The sequence below is a fragment of the Mustela putorius genome, unplaced genomic scaffold (genome assembly GCF_011764305.1).
Source record: "Mustela putorius furo isolate JIRA1106 unplaced genomic scaffold, ASM1176430v1.1 tig00000242_pilon_pilon_pilon, whole genome shotgun sequence".
Lineage (NCBI taxonomy): Eukaryota > Metazoa > Chordata > Mammalia > Carnivora > Mustelidae > Mustela > Mustela putorius.
The window spans coordinates 5171950-5193361 of NW_025421325.1; the positions used below are offsets into that span (position 1 = coordinate 5171950).

The window sequence follows — 21412 nt, forward strand, 5'->3', positions numbered from 1 at the left end:
GATATTAAAATTTTACTAAAGTATGCTAAGTTCTGACAAATTTTTTACTAAAAAAAGTTTGAAAAACTTACAGTGCTAAATATATTAACAGAAAAGTAAAACATGGCTTTCTATTAGAACAGTAAATTGATTTTAGAATAAGAACTTACTCTTTACCTTTCTGCATAATGTGCCCAGAAAGCAGATATTCCAAGCCTACCAGAATAATCTTCTCTGATTTGTGCTGACTTTATCATTTGATTTTTTTTTTTTTGAACAAATGTTCCTCATCTATGAAAAAGCTAAGGATCCTTATAATAGCACTGCCTTTATGTATCTTGTTTTCAATTTTTAAATTTTTTTAAAAATTTTATTTATTTATTTGACTGAGAAAGACACAACGAGAGAGGGAACATAAGCAGGGGGAATGGGAGAGGGAGAAGCAGACTCCCTGCTGAGCAGGGAGCCTGAGGTGAGGCTCAATCCCAGGACCCTGGGATCAAGACCTGAGCCAAAGGCAGATGCTTGATGACTGAACCCCAAATTTTTTAAATTGTAGTAAAACACAAATAATACAAAATCCATCATCTTAACCATTTTTGAGTATATACTTCAGTGGTATTAGGTACTTTCATACCGTGGTACAACCATCACCACCCATCCAACTCCAGAACTCTTTTCATCTTGCAAAGATGAAACTCTATAACCATTAAATAATAACCTTAATAATAAATAATAACCCATTCCTTTCTCCCCCTAGTCCCCAGAAAACACTATTCTACCTTCTGGCTCTACAATTTTGGGTACTCTAAGTGCCTCATAAAGTGGAATCATATAGTACTCATTTTTTTGTACCTGGGTTATTTGACTTAGCATAATGCAGGTTTATCCATGTTATAGTGTATTTCTAAATTTCTTTCCTTTTTAAGGCTGACTGATAAGGAGGTACTTCTGTCATTTTGTTATTGGTCTTTTATATGCCTCATAGCTATTCTGTCCCTCATTTACATTAGTTTTCTTTTGTGCTTAGGTTTCTATAGTGAAACATTTAAATTCATCTCTCATTCCCTACGTACATATTCTATATCTATTTTCTTTGTAGTCACCATTGGGGATTATATTTAACATCCTAAGGTCACAATACTCTAATCTGGATTTGTACGAGCTTAACTTCAGTAACATACAAAATCTCTACTCCTTAACATCTCTCTGTCCTACTCCTTTCAGTTGCCAATGTAAGAGAATTACATCTTCATACAATTATATCTTTGTTCATGTGTCCAAAAACATAAACTGGTGATGTTTAAAAGTGCATTGCTTTCTTAAATTTTATAAAAAAAACAAAATGTGGAATTATAAACCAATTACAGTAATACCAGGTTTTAGACTAATAATTGTATTTTTTAAAATGTGTTTGTCTTTAAATCTGTAGAAAACAAAAATGGGCACTAGAAATCATTATTACATTATCAGCTTTTGTAATTACCCATATATTTACCTTTACTGAGATCTTCATTTCTACATATGACTTCAAGTCCCTGTCTATTGTTCTTTTACTTCCATCTGTAAGGCTCCCTATTAACATTTTCTTCAGTGCAGGTCTAGAAGTCACAAATAACCTCAGCTTTTGTTTACCTGAGAATGCCCCTCATTTTTGAAGGGTGATATTGCCAAATACAGGATTCTCGATTCACAGTTTTTTCTTTTAGCACTTGAAAATATCAGCCCAGTGCTTTCTGGCCTCCAAAGGTTCTAGTGAGAAATCTCCTGAAAATTTTGGTGAGGGTCCTCTCACATGTGATGACTCACTTTATTATGCTGCTTTTAAGATTCTTTGTCTTTGACCTTCAACAGTTTGAATCTAATGTGTCTGGCACAGATCTCATTCAGTTCATCCTATTTGGGAGTTTGCTGAGCTTCTTGGATGTTTACATTCATGTCTTTCATCAAATTCAGGGAGTTTTCAGCTATTAGTTCTTCAAATATTTGCTCTGTCCCTTTCTCTATGTTTTTTCTGGGACTCCTACAAAGCATAAGTTGGTCAGCTTGATGATGTCCCACAGGTCCCTTAAGCTCTGTTCATGTTTCTTCAATCTTTTTTTTTTTTTCTGTTCCTCAGACCCAATAATTTCCATTGTCCAAGATTCAAGTTCACTCTTTCTCCTTCCCATTCAAATCTGTTTCTAAATCACTCTAATGATTTTTCATTTCAGTTATTGTATTTTCAGCTCCAGAATGGTTTTGGTTTTTTAAATCTTTATTGATATTTTCAATGTGTTTATACATTGTTTTCTTGATTTTCTCCATTTAGTACTTTAGTACTTTGAGCAGCTGAAAGTTGCTTTAAAGTCTTTGTCTAGTAGATCCACCATCAGGTCCTTTTCAGACAGTTTCTGCTGATTATTTCCCTTTCAATGGGCCATACTTTCCTGTTTCTTCATATGCCTTGTGATTTTTGTTGAAAAGCAGACACTTGAATCTAATAATGTGGTGATGCTAGAAATCAGATTCTTCTTGATCCCCAGGGCTTCTTGTCTTATTTTTGCTAATTATTGTATGGTGTCTCCATGCCAAGGTTCAGCTTGAGGCTTAAAGGCAAACTTAAATTTTCAGGTCTTTTCCAAGCCTTCATCTTTCTCCGGGTATACATGGTGACTTTCTAATTTCACTTGGTATGTGGCTGCTTTCAAATACCTTCGTTTTTAATGTCTGTCTCCACAAAGAGAAAAAGAGAAAAGAAGGGGAATAAAGAGGGCAGTGGCCCTTTAAATCCCCTGGAAATCACATCAGCAAGAAGGGTGGGTCTTACAACAATGGGGGGAGGTACAACAACAATGGCTGCCCACATCCTTGTTTGTACCTCCAAGATAAAAAATGACAATATTCAGAACACAGATCCCTGACATTTGGAGGACATGGACCTTTTTGCCCACCCTGGTTCCCACAAGGTGCATTCAAATTCCTTCTGGAAAGCCTGCAGGGCTGATTGCCTGGGTCCTGGGAGGTAGGGAATGGGTAGCAGCCACCGTTACCTAGCTAAGAGCTGAAATTGACTGAAAATAACCACAATTTATTATTCAGGCTTTCACTTAGAAATTATACGCTTGCAATAGACTCCAGAGATACAAAATAGTTTCATCGGGTAGATTCTACCACAATTCTGTAATTGTGTTGGTAGGAGAGAGAGTCCTGCTTCCTATTCTACCACCTTCCCAGATTCCTCTCCAACTATATTTATTTTAAAATATTTTGTCACTTTGATTAAACAGGTAACCAAATATTATTTTTAAGGTATATACAGTATTAATAGAAAATATATTAATATATTAATTAGCTCAAAACTGTTAAGACTAGCATGGTAAGACTTGGCTAATCAACAAAAAAGTTCAGCCTCTCAGGTTAAGTTTATGTAGGAAATTACTATTAATATAAATATTGCAGAAAATGCATGCTTTATGGGAAGGTTTTAGACATACGTCAATGGTTTTGCTACCTATATTTACCCTTAAGCAAAATATTCACCTTTATCAAATGTCCCACAGAAAACTTCTATTTTATTATTACTATAAGAAATTAACCACAGACTTTGCCTCATTATCAAACAGGCTTTTGCTTCTACTGACCAGAGGCTCGTGGAAAGGACTGTACTAAGAACACTGAACTACTGATACTTCAAAAAATAGACTCTTAAGTACAGGCTTCAATGGACTGAGTCAAGATTTCTAGACTTTTTTATAGTCCACAAGCTGACATACATGATGAAAAAAACACTCAACACCCGGACAGATAAGAATTACTAGAACTGAGGGCTGCCTGGGTGGCTCAGTGGGATGGGCCTCTACCTTCGGCTCAGGTCATGATCTCAGGGTCCTGGGATCAAGTCCCGCATCGGGCTCTCTGCTAGGCAGGGAGCCTGCTCCTTCCTCTCTCTCTCTGTGATCTCTCTCTGTCAAATAAATAAAATCTTTAAAAAAATAAAAATAAAAATAAAGAATTACTAGAACTGAATCAACTGAATTAAAGGAAATTAAATTATGGGTACTTATTTGGAATATGATTGGTATTATTCTTTTTTAAAAATTTTATTTATTTACTTGAGAGAGAGAAAGGAGGGGGGCAGAGAGGCAGAAGGAGAAACAGACTCCCTTTTGAGCAGGGAACCTGTTGTAGGACTCAGTCCCAGTGACCTAAGCCAAGGTGCCCCAATACCTAATAGGTATTTGTCTTAATGTCCTATTTTATATCTTATATTTATTTTATATTTAATAAACACATGAAGTCTATTTTTGTTCTTAAGAACCATCTCTAGCCTTCAACTCAGCAGATTATGCTTTTGTAAATTGAATTATCACATATTATTTGATTATCTGATTCTCACTGACCCACTCAGAAATCAGAAACAGTTTTACTTTTCAGGACAATATTGTAATTTTCATCAGTTCAATAAAAATCTATACTCCTTGGGGCACCCGGGTGGCACAGTCAGTCAATTTATGGGGTCATGATTTCGAGCCCCCCACCAGGCTCACTTCCTCTCCCTTTGACCCTCCCCCAACACACGTATATGCATGTGTACACACACTCTCTCCCACTCTCAAATAAGTAAAATAAATCAAAAAGAAAAAAGATTTTTTTTAAAGTAAAAAAAAAATTATACTTTTTCCCAATAATAACTAATCAATTATGCAACAAAGCCATACCTTAATTAAAAATTATTTTCATTCAGTTATGACAAGCCCACACTAATAAATATATATGGAACCAATTCCTTTATCACACTGCCAGGAAACTGCCCTAGTACCTAACTTAGAAGGTCTTGGCAAGGTCACTTTCTAATAGCCAAAATCCATGGATGAACTGGAAACCTTCAGGAATAAAGAAAATCACCCAAATCTATAGGTACCACAGGTGAAATCCGCTGGAGAATGTATTGGCCTTAGGACAAAAAAGAAAACAATAATTTGTATATTTTTAAAAAATCTAATTCAAGGTCTTATGAAAACATCTGGACAGAAATCAATTTTGCAGCCTTAGGAGAGCCCGATACTGCAGGTCTCTAGATTATCAGAAAAAACTCAAGGTACTTATATGCTTCATTAATACTCCCACTGAACCTAAATATTAGGGAAAACCCATACTTTTTCCTTTGGGAAAAGTACACATTTGGAAATTATATATGATCAAAAGAAAGTAGACTACCAGGAAATGTATCCAGAACTTAGAAATAAGGTAAAAATAGTGGGAAATCGTTTAAATATTTATGTGGGCAAAAGCCATCCAAGGATTATTTAGTTCATTTCATTGCTTACTACTGATTAAAAGGCACAGATTTTAAGTTGCTTCCTAACTATAACTTAATTTCCTAACTTCCAACTATAGAGCTTTGTCCAACCAAGATGCAAACAAGGAAGTATCACTGAAGAGAACGACTTGAGTAGTTGGAGAATCATCTTGTTTCAGAGGTCTTGCTCTTCCCACTTCTATTCTAGAAATGGACAAAACCCATCTCAGACTCATGCTACCTGGCAGTCTAAAACAAAAAATAGCCTCTGGCCTTCACATTTTTGTGCTGGAAAGAAGTAGGATGTAGTAGTAGTAGGATGTTTCTCTTTAAATAATTCCCATTTCAAATAAGCTAAAATACAAAGGAAACAGTCAACAAAACAAAGAGGCAACCTACAGAACGGGAGAAGTTATTCGCAATTGACATTACAGACAAATGGCTGATATCCAAGATCTATAAAGAACTCCTCAAACTCAACACTCAAAAAACAGATAATCACATCAAACAATGGGCATAAGACATGAACAGACACTTCTCCAAAGAAAACATACAAATGGCTAACAGACACATGAAAAAAATGTTCATCATCATTAGCCATCAGGGAGATTAAAATAAAACCACAATGAGATACCACTGTATACCAGTTAGAATGGCCAAAATTAATAAGAAAGGAAACAATAAGTGCTGGAGAGGATGTGGAGAAAAGGGGAACCCTCTTACACTGTAGGTAGGAATGCAAGTTGGTGCAGCCACTTTGGAAAACAGTGTGGAGATTCCTTAAAAAATTAAAAAGAAAAAAAGGAAAAAGAACTTAAAATAGTGCTACCCCATGACCCTGCAATTGCACTACTGGGTATTTACCACAAAGATACAGATGTAGTAAAAAGAAGGGCCATCTGTACCCCAATGTTCATAGCAGCAATGGCCACAACTGTCAAACTGTAGAAAGAGCCAAGATGCCCTTCAACAGACAAATGGATAAAGAAGATATGGTCCATATACACAATGGAATATTATGCCTCCATCAGAAAGAATGAATACCTAAAAAATAAAAAAAAATTAAAAATAGTAAAATAATAAAATAAAAAGAAAGAAAGAAAGGATGAATACCCAACTTTTGTATCAACATGGACGGGACTGGAGGAGATTATGCTGAGTCAAATAAGTCAAGCAGAGTCAATTATCATATGGTTTCACTTACTTGTGGAGCATAAGGAATAACATGGAGGATATTGGGAGGAGGAGAGGAAAAGGGAGTTGGGGGAAATCGGAGGGGGAGACGAACCATGAGAGACTGTGGACTCTGAGAAACAAACTGAGGGTTTTGGAAGGGAGGTGGGTAAGGGTTGAGTGAGCCTGGTGGTGGGTATTAAGGAGAGCACATATTGCATGGAAAACTGGGTGTGATACATAAACAATGAATCTTGGAACACTGAAAAAATAAAGTTAAAAAAAAAAACAAGCTAAAATAAATAATGTTATCTGTGTTAACAAATCATCTTTCTGAAGGGTAAAAAAAATATTATTAACTTAAAAGAAAGACTTGCCAAATTCTCATTGTTTATTATGGAATAATCTCAGAGATGGACAAAAATATATAGAATAGAATAAATCTCCATACTAATTTCTAGGATAACAAGATACATATAGGGGCACCTGGGTGGCTCAATTGGTTAAGTTTCTGCCTTTGGCTCAGGTCATGATCCTGGAGTCCTGGGATCAAGCCCCACATCGGGCTCCCTGCTCAGCGGGAAGTCTGCTTCTTCCTCTCCCTCTGCTGCTCCCCCTGAGCTCCTTCTATTTCCTCTCTCTCACTCACTTTCTGTCAAATAAATAAAATCTTAACAAAAAAACCCACAAGATACATATATATTCATACATATACATCATTATGTACCAAAAACATTTATCCAACTGCAGAACCAAATGCACAGACTATCAATGTACTTTACAGAGAATGTTATGAAATCTAATAGTAAGCATTTTTTTAAAGTCCACTAAAACACAAAGAATAAATGTAAGCACAAGCAATGGAAGGTATTAGATAAAATTCTAATAAAAAACAGCACTCTGTACACTAGCATAGATTATTTGACTTCACCACAATAGTGAAGTTGGCTATGTGGTATGAGCATCCCTATTAAAGAATGAGAAAATAGTCTCAAAATAGTTAAAAGTCATTTGTTAACATAACTATTACCAAGTTGAAAAGCAGAAAAATGATTCAAACACAAGTCCTGAAGTTCTGTGCTGTCTAGTAGGCTTAGTTGTGGAAACAGGATAAGTAAAGTGAAAAGTATGACATTACCCTATTTAATAGTACTTAACTAAAATAGAACTCAAGATTTCAGAACCTTACCATATTATCAAGTTACTGGCAAGAAGCTAAAAGTCTCCATCAACACAGTATTATCAAATGATTAGTTGTGCCAATTAATTTATGGACACAGCTTTCCTAAGTATCCAAAGAGGACATCAGTGAAAATTGTAATCTCTGCTCCACAGTAAATTACAACCTTGTTGGGGAAACAATTATAATGTGAAATTATTCAGCATACATTAAGGGTGCATGATGCAGTAAATTAAGTGTAGACTTGGATGAATATCAATGGAGCATTACACAGCAGAAGCAACAAATGCACAGAAAGCAAAACAAATGATCAGAAACTGTACTAAGGGGAGAAATAAAACTGAGTAAGATGTAAAACAACAGTTACGCATTTAAAAATACAAGACAGTGGGGCGCTTGGGTGGCTCAGTGGGTTAAGCAGCTGCCTTCAGCTCAGGTCATGATCTCAGCCTGGGATCGAGTCCTACATCAGGCTCTCTGCTCAGCAGGGAGCCTGTTTCCTCCTCTCTCTCTCTGCCTGCCTCTCTGCCTACTTGTGATCTCTCTCTGTCAAATAAATAAATAAAATCTTTAAAAAAAAAAAAAAACAAGACAGTGACAGCCATTTTGGAAAAATACGCAGATATTAATTAAAGATTAAAATAGCAGCCTATGGATGGGAATGAAATGAAAATAGAATATGAACAAATAAAAAAGCACAAGCCTTGCTACAAAGGGATATAATGTAGCTATTAAAACTAATAAAACTGATCTACACAGAGGAACATGTAACAATAATCAAGATAATTTTTTAAATGAAAGCTGCATTTTTTCCATATTATAAATAACATTTTCGTTACTTTCTAAATTATTTTGAGAATAGCTGATACACAGTGTTACATTAGTTTCAGATGTACAACATAGTGATTTAGCAAGTTTGTACATTATGCTATGTTCACACTTGTAGCTACCATATGTCTCCGTACACTGCTGTTACAATATCACAGACTATATTCCTTATGCTGTGCCTTTTATTTCGATGACATATTCATCCTAAAATGGAAGCCTGTATCCCTCATGCATCTACACCCATTTTGCCCTACCCCTCCTTCTCGCTCCCCCCTCATAACCATCAGTTTGTTCTATTTATAGGTTGGGATAATCAAGATAATTTTTAAGTGACAAAAGTAAGACAGAGTACACTATGTATAATATCCCCTTTCTGAATATGTGTGCCTTGATGTATATATTTCCATGTACAAGTATGAAGAAGAAAGCCTAGAAGAATGTACCAAACTAAAAACAGTGGTAATCTTCAGAGACAGAACAGTAGGCAAAGAATTATTTCCATTTCTGAACCTTTTAATAATTGTACAATTTAAGTTTGTAAAGAAATATTAAATAGATTTTGGAGTTAGACAGAAGTAGGTTCAAACACTGACTATATGATTTGGGCCAAGCTACTTAACCTCTGTTAGACTTCTTACTTATTAAATAAAGAAAACTACACTAATTCATGGGGGATTATAAAATTTAAGAGAAACAAATACAACACTCTTAGTACAATGTTTCCCCCATTTCCTTATGTAAAAACACACAAGTTAAGAATGGGTGATAATGAGAAATGCAATAGAAATTTAGAGAAGGAAAAGATCACAGAAGATTAGAGTGGTTAAGGAAAATCAAAGAAAAGGCTGGGACTTGAGCTGAGCTGTAAAAAAAGAAAAAAGAAAAAAAGGTAGAATATTAGTAAGAGAGTTGGCAGGGAAGCGTTACTAAAATAAAAGAAATAATAGAATAACTACACAGGAAGAAGAATGAGATATATGAGCATGTGTTCCCAACACAAATAGTGCCTAACAAAATGAATGCTCAATAAATATTTGTTAAATAAATGAAAAGGGGTACACATTAAGTAATACTAGGAAAAAAAAATAAGACTGCCTCAGTAGGATAAGGTCATATTTTAAAGATCCTTGAGGTCAAAACAGAGATTAGATTTAATGCAGTTGTCAATGCAAGGCTTCCAGAACTGGAATTACTTAGGAAAGCCACATTTTAGGAAAATGTGGTCTATTAGCAGAAAGCCAGACAGAATACAGAATACTTAACTAGTTATAATGAATAATTAGGTTATATACATAAATATAAGTGTTTATTCATACACAAAGGATATAACATACATTTAAATATTATAATATTACTATAGACAGGAAGTGAGACAGAGAAATGACTAAGGTAGAAGCTAATTAGAACAGGAATATGACTGAGGTATTAGAATATGATATCAAACTGTCCTAGTAATTAAATTAAGAATTTTATAGTTACAAGTAAACACATATATAAATTTTGAATTGCTTCTGAATAACAAGGATTAAGAGTCAATCTCCTACATGCTAACTCACCTGATCCTCTTGAAACAAAATGCCTTTCTGAGCATTAATTCGTTTAAACAGATCGCCCCCTTCACAGTAATCCATCACTATGTAGAGAGAGCCATTTTCTACAAAATATAAACAAGACATTTCATTTTTTTTTAATCTTTTTAAGTTTTGTGTGTGTGTTCTAAGATTCATTCTTTATGCATCACACCCAGTGCTCCATGTCCTCCTCAATACCCACCACCAGGCTCACCCAACCCTTACCCATCTCCCCTCCAAAACCCTTAGTTTCTCAGAGTCCACAGTCTCTCATGGTTCGTCCCCCACTCCAATTTGCCCCAACTCCCATCTCTTCTCCTTCTCCCAATGTCCTCCATGTTATTTATACTCCACAAGTGAAACCATATGATAATGTAAGTCAAAAGCACAGCTAAATTAAAGGTACTTAAGGGTTTACTAAAACATAGTGATTAATTATGTTCCACTAAAAACAGAACCACCTTCAAAAGAATTAGACTACAAAATTAAGGTATACTGCTTATACAGATTGTATGATAACCTGGTTTAACAAGAAGCTCTATCATCAATGATTTTCTACTAAGAATACAGCATCTTATTGAATAGCATATCCACAATGATCTAAACATCTCTGGAATACAGACAAAATGCAGATAAATATACTTGGTTTCATTTAATAGATTTCCTTAAACATCATCTATAAAAAATGTTTTTCTACCAATTTATCAAAGATGGGTTATAATTTGGTTTTCAATTTACCATTACTTTTCAGCTTTGTTTCATCCACTTAATCAATTACTTACTAAACAAATAACAGATATTGCAATGAACTCTAGGGATTCAACGGTGAATAAGAATGTACAACTGCTGGAGCTTTATTTGATTTTACTTCTATTTTTAAAAATTAGATATAATCTGTGAGCAACATGAAAATAGGGCAATACTTTATTTCCCTTTATGTCTCAGTCCACAGAAAGAAAGGTTTCTATCACTCTTCCCCTGGGTAGACAGGACTAGAAGAACCCTTCTCATCCCTCCCTCCACCTTTATTCTTAGATTAACACTATGCTTATTCTGCACAAATTAGGGAGTAGGTGATATAACTTCTAACATTACTAAACCACTACTTACCAGTGAGACTACTCCAACTCAAAGAACAGTTTTCACTTCCCTTACTTCTCTGTGCTTCTAGCCTAATTCCATCAGTACTTGTACCTTGCACCCTATGTAGTGTTTCTGTTACCCATAGTTCTTATACCTCCTTTTTTATAAACTGCTCCTAATGTGCCATGGACTGGGAATCTATATGACTGACTAATTAAGATTCTGTATAATTTGTGGGCACTTCTAAGGAAGATGGTGGAGTAGGAGGATCCTGGCCTCACCTCCTCTCATGGATAAAACCATATAACAATCACATCAATGTAAATAAACCAGAAAACGACTGGAAGACTGGGACTCTCCACAGCTAAATGTAGGGAAGAGGCCAGATGGAAGAGCATAGGAAGGGTAGAGATGTGGTCAGGAGCTAAACAGGTCCATGGGATTGTCTTCAGGAGGAAAGAAGGGAGAGACACCCATGGTGTGGAGAGAAGAAGGAAACAGACACTAAGCCCAGGCACCCCAGGTACTGCAGGCACCCCAGGCACAGGGAACCTGCGAGAGAAGATGAATGCCCACATTTGGCTGTAAAAACCATTATGTGGGGCATAATTTCATGAGTTCTTATAATCAGCAGGGCTTAACATCTAGAACATTAAAAATCAGCATGCTCAGCTTTAGGAAAGTGAAAGAGCAACAGGAAACTGTCCCCACTCTTAGAGACAACACAACAAATGGCCCAGCAGAGATGCAGCACTAAGAAAAATGCCCGGGATATAAGGGAGGGGGAGTAATTTACTAATCTGCATGTGCAGGAGGGGCAGGGATGTAGGGAGACTTCTACAGGAGCAGAAGAACTGGTAGGCTCCATAAAACTCCCCCATCCCCCAGCCTAGATACATGGACACCTTCGAGAACTAGTGCAGTGCCAACACTCTCCACCTAGCTTGCTAACAGCACATCCTGCAGGTACAGTCCCTCCAGCCAGGTCCTTCTTCCACGTTTCCTCCAACAGCAGACCCACACAAACTTTGCTAACACCCTACACCCTGTACCCACATTTTCCTACAGACCTGACCCTTTCAATATGCCCCTGGCCAGAGCCTATCCAAAATAGTGCCACAAGCCTGGCAGGCTGAAATCAGCCCCAACAGGGGCTATCAGCCCTCCAAAGTGACTCAGGTCTGAGAGACAGGGAAAGATAACCACACACCAGACCAACTGTGCCCCAAGCATGGGCTGGAGGCAGACGCCTGGCCTGAATGCAGGCCCCACCCGCCAATGAAATTTTCTGAGGGGAAAAACAAACGGGAAAGTGCATTGCATTTTCGAGTGCATTGCATTTTCATGCTACTGCACCTCTAGTTAATTCCTGTTCTAACTCAACTCAAACCCAAGGCAACCCCAGACCAGCCTACCAACAACACAGGGACCAAACAATGCCTACAACAGGTAAAGTGAACCAGTGCAGACAAGCTAATTAAAAACAACCGCAGCTCAGCCACAACAGTGCCGTATACGTATCACACACAGGAGACACCCTGAAACGCCAGGTTCTGATGAAGAGAGGTCATTGCACTGCATGGCACTATAGGATCTCTTCTTCATAAGGCCACTACTTTCAAGAGCCAAAATGTAGGAAGAATTTCCTAACGTTACAGAAACAGACACGGAGTGTTAGAAAATATGAAGACAGAGGAATACATCCCAAGTGTATTAAATAGGACAAAAACTGCCATAAGAGACCCAAACAAACAGAGATAAATAATATGCCTGACAGAGAATTTAAAGTAATGATCGTAAAAATATTCACTGGACTTGAGAAAAGAGTGAAGGACCTCAGTGAGACTCTTAATACAGAGATAGAAATAAAAAAGAATGAATCAGAGATAAAGAAATCAGTAACTTAAATTGAAAATTATAGTAGATATGGTGGATCAGTCATCTGAGCCTCCAGCGCTTGGTTTCAGCTGAGGTCATGATCTCATGGATGGTGAGATTGAGCCCCATGTCAGGCTCTGTGCTCAGTGGGGAGTCTGCTTGAAGATTCCCTCCCTCTGCCCTTCCCAACTCATGCTCACACGTAAATACATACAAACATACATACATACATACATCTATCTTTGGAAAAAATAAAAATAAAAATACACTAGATGTAATAAATAGCAGACTAAAGAAAGTAGAGGAATGGATCAGCAACCAGGAGTAATAGAAAGCAATCAAATAGGAGAGAGAAAAAAAATAAAAGATGGACTTGGGAACTCAGGGACACCATCAAGGATAATTAATAAATCACATTATAAGGATCCTAGATAGAGAAGAGAAAAGGGGGCAGAAAATGTATTTGAAGATAAAATATCTACAAATTTCCCTAACCTGGCAAAGGAAACAGAAGTCCAGATTCAGTGGATACAAAGAGCCCCCAACAAGGTCAATGTAAGAAGGTCTACACCAAGACACATGGTTCGAATGGCAAAAAGTGGTGATAACGAGAGAAGCTGCAAAACAGCAAGAGATGGGGCTCCTTGGGTGGCTCAGTTGGTTGAGTGCCTGACTCTTGGTTTCAACTCAGGTTGTGATCTTACAGGTGAGATACAACCCTCCCTCAGATAAAATAAAATCTTTAAAAATCTTTTAAATCTTAAAAAAAAAAAAAACCTCCTACTAGAGTATTTGTTGACATACATTAAAAGCTTTTTATTTTAAATACTAAAATTTTGGTGATGGAAGAGAAAAGAAACTGAAAGAGATCTGAGGAGAAAGATAAAGGAATCTAAGCTCATGGGAAGAAGATAGTTAACACTGTACTCCTGTACACGTAAACGTGCATAAATGATAATTTCACTACCATCATAAAATACAGTACACCTTATGACATAATGTGTAAATTGATCAATATTTTTTTAAAGCATGTTCTACTTTAGTATGTACCCAGTTAATCTGGGAATGAGTATACTTCTGCTCTAAATCAGACTGTATTAGAGCAGTCATTTGAACTATCTACTACTTTCAATCTAAATTATTGTTAAGAGTCACCATACTGGGGCACCTTGGGTGGCTCAGTTGGTTGGGTGACTGCCTTCGGCTCAGGTCATGAACCTGGAATCCTGGGATCGAGTCCCACATCAGGCTCTCTGCTAGACAGGGAGTCTGCTTCTCCCGCTGACCTCTCTCCTCGCATGCTATCTTTCTCTCTCTTTCTCTCAAGTAATAAATAAATAAAATCTTAAAAAAAAAAAAAAGAGTCACCATTCTGTCTGGAGTGCTTAATTGTGATTATCAAGAGGAAATTGTGTTGCTGCAACACAATCAAGTCAAGGAGGACTATTACTGGAACTCCATGGATTCACTGAGGTTCCTCTTTTACTCGCTTGCAAAATAGCCATAATTAATGAAAAACTGCAACAAATATAGTACTCACAAAGACTCAGATCCTCCAGTGATAAAGGTTTGTGTTATTCCACTAGGTAAAACAGAACACACTCAGCCAAGATGTTGCAGAGGGCAAAGGAGAACAAGGAATTTGTTGTAGAAGGAGAAAAAACATGATTATAAACTTGGGACTCATAAGCAGCTAGAAACTCAGGACCCGAAGAAGCTATTCTTTGTTTCCTTTTTCCTTCTCACCACCACTGCCTTAAATAAACTGTTAATGTTGTCAAATTAAATATATATACATATATATACACACATACATATACACACACAGTATAAAAATACACATAGTATATATACACATATGGTACATAAATATACACATACAGTATATATATACGTATACTATACACATGTATTTATACACACATATACTATATATGTATACGTACATGCATATACTACATATATGTATACATACATATGTTTTTTACTTTTTTAAAGATTTTATTTATTTGACAGAGAGAGAGAGAGATCACAAGTAGGCAGAGAGGCAGGCAGAGAGAAAGGGGAAAGCAGGCTCCTCGCTCCGATGCGGGGCTCGATCCCAGAGACCGAGCTGAAGGCAGAGGCTTTAACCACTGAGCCACCCAGATGCCCCAACATACTTTGTTTTGTAATGTGTAGGGATTTATGATAATGGGCATGAATTCAAAGGACTTCAACCAACCATCTTGACCTGTCTTTAGAGAAGCTTTGTTCTATCTTAGTTCCTACATTACCAAATATAATAGTATATATTTCCAAAACAATATATAACATTTTAAGCTATGACATTTTTAAGAACCTGAGACCACTTTCAATATACCTCACTACTATGATAATGAGGTAAATAAGAGAACACAAATAAGAAGGATCCCTTTCTAAAAATCAGAACATTTTCTTAGTGGCAGTAGTGGTAGCACTTTAAAAGAAGTTTAATTTAAAATGATATAAATTACTGTCCTTGCTTTGTACAAATTTTTACACTTAACCACATGGCTTCTTTTTAAGCAATCAGAGTAAGAGTGAGTCAATATAAAATTACACATGGACAGTATGGTGTAGTGTTGGGTAGAAGCTAGACCTGAGCAGTGGAAGGAATGCCCCAAGGCAGAGTCCCAGTTCTTTTTTTTTTCTTTTTTTTTTAAGATTTTATTTATTTATTTGACAGAGATCACAAGTAGGCAGAGGCAGGCAGAGAGAGAGAGGAGGAAGCAGGCTCCCTGCAGAGCAGAGAGCCTGATGTGGAGCTTGATACCAGGACCCTGGGATCATGACCTGAGCAGAAGGCAAAGGCTCTCACCCATTGAGCCACCCAGGTGCCCCCAGAGTCCCAATTCTTGAAGGGGCATTCCCTTCCAGCCCTTAGCTGTGCAATCGATAAGGGTTGGAGGCAAGGACAGTGATAAATAAGCTATACATTAAAAGCCTGGGGCACAATATCTGATCTTGTGGCTTCCAAGACCTGGGGCTAACAAACTAAAGAGCCATAGGCGCAAACCAAGCACTCTCCTCAGCCACATCTGCCCCAGTGTAACCTTAGCCCTAGACTCATAATGCATTTGAATTGTGGGTACAGCCCCACCAGATGGAGAAAGGATGCCCAGACCTTTCTGTACAAACCTTGTAAGGCTAAAAACTCTCCCTCCCAATTCATGGGAGGAGTCTCCCAAATGACTAAAAACAGATCCACAGGGCACGTGGGTGGCTCAGTTGGTTGGGCAACTGCCTTCAGCTCAGGTTATGAACCCGGAGTTCTGGGACCTAGTCCTGCATCGGGGCTCCCAGCTCAGCAGGGATTCTGCTTCTCCCTCTGACCTTCTACCCTCTCATACTCTGTCTTACTTGCTCTCTCTCAAATAAATAAAATCTTTAAAAAATTAAATAAAATAAAAACAGACCCACAATACATCACAGTTCTTTCCAGCCCATAGAGATGCAACAAATATCTAATAACAAAAAAATGTCCCCACTCTCCCATGTTGACAGTGTACATTCACTTTTTTTTTTTTTACGATTTTATTTATTTGACAGAGAAAGAGGGAAAGAGTGAGCAAGCAAGAATGAGCACAAGCAGAAGAAGCAGCAGAGGGAGAGGGAGAAGCAGACTTCCCACCGAGTAGGAAGCCTAATGCGGGACTCAGTCCCAAGACCCTGAGATCATGACCCAAGTAGAAGGCAGATGCTTAACCGACTGAGCGACCCATACACCCCTGTACATTCACTTTAATAAACTGCTTTTTGTTTGCTACTCTCCTTCTGGCTGTCTTTATTAGAGCACAGATAACCACATAAATCTTCTCATGGGCAATACAAGAACTGAGACCTCCATTCATACAGACTGCCCACCAGTAAATTTGTATTACCCTAGAATCAAGTTGATAAGAATATGCATATGTACTGAGGCAAAAACAATGTACTTTTCTTCCTGAAAATACTTTATAAGTAAAATATCCGAAAGTTGTCATATGGCTTAGTTCCTTTGAACTCTCTTGCAAAATTTATCTGACCTTCAAATGATTCTCTATACTGGACAATATTTGGATGCTTCATGTTTGCCAATACTGCAACTTCTCTCCTTGATTCTTCCCTTTCTTTATTGGACATCTTAAATGGGAGAGAAAAAGAAAATATTAAATTAGACCATCAGTAAACCATCTAAATGTCCATCAATAAGAGAGTGGTTAAAAAACAATATAAAGCATAGTCAAAACAACAAAATAGGGCGCCTGGGTGGCTCAGTGGGTTAAGCCGCTGCCTTCGGCTCAGGTCATGATCTCAAGGTCCTGGGATGGAGTCCCACGTCGGGCTCTCTGCTCAGCGGGGAGCCTGCTTCCTCCTCTCTCTCTCTCTCTCTCTGCCTACTTGTGATCTCTCTGTCAAATAAATGAATAAAATCTTAAAAAAAAAAATAAACAAAATAAAGCAGAAAAGAAAAGTTGAAACCACAAATAAAAACATTTTAAGATGTTCAAATCAGATTAAGTTACAGAACAGTAAGTATTTTTTTTTTAATATTTTATTTATTTATTTGACAGACAGAGATCACAAGTAGGCAGAGAGGCAGGCAGAGAGAGGGAAGAGGAAGCAGGCTCCCTGCTGAGCAGAGAGCCCGATGCTGCGGAGCTCCATCCCAGAATCCTGGGATCATGACCTGAGCCAAAGGCAGAGGCTTAACCCACTGAGCCACCCAGGCGCCCCAGTAAGTGTATTTTTTAAAACACTTAAATACATAAACATAAGCTCACAGCATAGAAAAAAACTGCAAGGATATACAGACTATTCTAAAATTAGTGGTTCTCTCTGGGATTATGGTAGCCTTTCACTTTACGTTATACCATGCCATATATTTTTTTTTAATTCTCTAACAATGAACCCATTGAAATCAGAGTATTCATTGAATTAACCAAACAAAAAATATACTTACTCTTGAGATGTTAATTTCCTTGATAACATATTGCTTGCCATCTTCTGTAGATTTAACAAGAATGGCTTTTCCAAATGAACCTTCTCCAATCTTCTGTAGTCTAGCATACTTCTCCATGATTCTTTTTCTAAGGCATCTTAACAGATATACTAGACATTTAAAAAAGTTAACAGTTAACATGTCTTCCATAACCATTAATAATATTTAATTCAATTGTAATTCCTTAGTGATTTGCTTACTTAAAAACCAGATATTTAAAATCTTTACTCAAAGTTAAATTAACTTTATCTGAGTTTTACTCATGTGACATAGTTATAACTAAAAAGAGAAAAACAATGACATTTCAATTTTATAAAAATGATTTGGAAAGTCGAATACTAAATTTACTTAATGTATATGGAGAAACAGACAAACTTTTCCCTATGTGAATTATTTGGCAGCATTACTTTATTATCTCCAATGTGTGTCTGAAAGTTATTTAACTAATCCTCTTATTAGACATTAAAATTGTTTACACTGTTTGCTATTACAGAAGAACTTTAGATAAAATTTCGGTACATACATTTTTATGTACCCTATTATAAGGATATAAGGATATCCCTAGGATAAATTACTCGTCCAAAGAATATGCACATGTTAAAATTCTGGTCACTATTTGTTGCTGTTGTTACTTCTACATTTGACAGAAAAATGGTGCCTCATTTTTAATTTCTTTTGCTTATCAGTTAATTTGAAAAATTCCTCCACATATATTGAACATTTGTAATCTCTTTTGAACTGTTCATTCATGTTCTTTCTTCATTTTCTATTTGAATAGTCTTTTTAGTAATTTCTAAAACTCCCCTCTTCAATGAGTATGTTAGCCCTCCTCTGTCAAAAATATTTTTTCTTTCTATACTATCTGCCTTTCAATTGTATTTAAATATAAAAATTTATTGGTCTTTATATTTGTTATAAAATGTTATTGGTCTTTATATTTATCCTTTTGGTATCATAATTAGATCCTTACCAGACTAAGATATTGACAAAGGACATTAGCAACTTTAGCAATAGTTAATTTCAGGAGAGTGATCTGTGGGGACAAAGTCAGAGTCTAAAAGCTAGTTAGTGAAAGCTTAAAAAAGTCAAAGGGAAGGAGGAGGGAAAGAGAATGATATGGTCACAAGACAATCATGAGCATTACCTATTGGCAAGACTACTCTTATTGTGGAGATACCTGAATTCACTATATCAATTTAAAACTAATGAATATTTAATTTACCTAACTTGCCCTCTTCTATTTCCATTTACATCAAGCAGCTTTCTATGTATGATTCCCTTCTAGGAGAAAATGGGCTTGTTACAAAGGCCATAATAAAATTTCTGTGACAGTTTATATATTTCTCATTGTAAATTAACAAATCCATGTTCTCATTTTATCCATCAATACTAAATTTGCTTAATTTTACTCTGCCTCTAAAATATGATCCAATCTCCTTAAATGACAAAATTTATATTCAGGGCTTATAAAACCAAAGTCCAGAACCCAGCCTCTGATAAAATCAATTGGATAACTACACCTTAGGAAATTTTGTAGGAAAGAACCTTCTTCTACCTTAGAAAACATTATAACCATATTGCATTTAAAATAGGACAAGACTTTTGGCAACTTGGAGAGAAATAAGAAATTAATGATTACAATAGCAATACAGCACCATCAGTGAGTTAAAGTCATTCCAAACATATATACTCTCCTCTCAAGTCCACGCTTGGTCAGCTGGCATAATATAATGATTACCTGGGCACCAGCCAGAATTTTATGATTTCTCCAGGACATGAGTATATTACATTACCATGCTATTTAGAAAAAAAAAATCAAGATAAACTCATCTTAGAAAACTGAATTTCATAAGTCAAATTACATTAAATAATAACCATATTTCATTATTCTGTGACTGCTGCCAAAAAAAAGAAACAAAATTTGTCAGCTTGGCTCTGCCTCAAAATTTAGTTGCCAATTCCTTTCCAGGGACCACACTAACGAAATGGAAGCTCCAAGAGTCCCTAGCTAGTATTGCACAGTACTGCCTATCACTTTACTGATCATTGTGTTTCTGACAACTCAGTATAGGAGATCTACTACCCCTGGTAGTGAAGAAGGATGACTCTAATTGCCATCAAATGATGTCAAAGCAGAAAGTTTTCTGAATAAAAACTATGCTGTAAATGAGTTTCAGAGAAACTCACAACTCCTCCTTGCCTGCAGAATCCACATGAGACTACTGTGGTAACTGGAGGGAAATGAAGGGGGAAACATGAGGAGATAGAGTGCTTTCAGTGTCTTACAACATATTTAACCAAGCTATTTATTTCCTAGTCATGAGACTTCCCAGCTGAATTACAATCCTAAAAGATTTTTCAAACTGAATGAGAAACGTACTATAGGTTTATGCATCCACAATCATCATAACGTATAACTGAAGGAACACAGTAATCCTGTCCCAATTTCATATTTGTAATAAACTGAAAATAGGAGTGTTTGTCCTTTCTATGCTTCAGTTTCCAGCATCAAATGAAAATTATATACAAACTTGACAGTATTCTTAAGGTCTCCAACTATTTTATCAACTTTATATCTATAATATTAAAGACATTTCAAAGCATAAAACCAAAGACATTTTTGACATTTGAACTTTCCAAAGAGTTATGTGATAAAACAAGCAAAGCAATGGATTTGGAAGAGAAAAGATTTATGACCAAAAAGCAAACCACTTGACCTCTGCACCTTGTTGGTTCCTTCACCTGAAAACACTAACAATTTAAACATAGTGCTATCTTAAGGGCCCTACGAACTCTAATAATCTATGATGCAAAGAGATGAAAATAAAAGAGTTGAGTAGATCAGAAAATAGGAAACTTCAACATTGTTTAAAATTGTACCATTAGCCACAAAAAGTAGGAATGACAGATATGGCCAAAGCCTTTCCTTCAGAGAAATCAAAAGAAGACACAAGAGTAATATTTTTTAAAGATTTTATTTATTTATTTGACAGAGAGAGATCACAAGTACTTGGTGGGGGGGCAGGGTCCCCGCTGAGCAGATAGCCCAATGCAGGGCTCAATCCCAGGACTCTGGGATCATGATCTGAGCCAAAGACAGAGGCTTAACCCACTGAGCCACCCAGGTGCCCCAACACAAGAATAATTTCTTCAGCCTGTATCTTTAAAAAGTAAAAAAATAAAGTGCAATTTAGAATTAAACATATTAAACTGAACCTCTCTTTCTACCTCTACTTCTTACCTAAACCAAATACAACTTGAAAGAGATCAAAAAGGCAAAAATGGAAAGTAAGCAATAGCAACAAATTTCTGGAAGCTAACAAACATAAGAATAAGCAGCAACTGACTCGGGAGACTAGAGAAAGCTGTATTGTAACCCAGCAGTGGCAAATAAGTCAATTTCCACTATAGACTAGCTCAATAATTAGAATAAGGTG

The 21412-nt window shown here is 36.5% G+C and overlaps 1 protein-coding gene across 5 annotated transcripts in view; it reads right to left on the bottom strand.

The window, feature by feature from the left end:
* The window catches only part of NEK1 (NIMA related kinase 1), a 209805-nt gene that overhangs the window by 182426 nt on the left and 5967 nt on the right, over positions 1–21412 (bottom strand). For all 5 annotated transcript variants that reach the window (XM_004758106.3, XM_045078305.1, XM_045078304.1 and 2 more), the window contains exons 3-5: positions 17937–18085; positions 17020–17116; positions 9998–10095 (exon numbers count right to left, since the gene is read on the bottom strand). In XM_004758106.3, the coding sequence (XP_004758163.1) occupies positions 9998–10095; positions 17020–17116; positions 17937–18053 (312 nt within the window). In that variant the 5' untranslated portion in view covers positions 18054–18085. The remainder of the gene's footprint in view (positions 1–9997; positions 10096–17019; positions 17117–17936; positions 18086–21412) is intronic.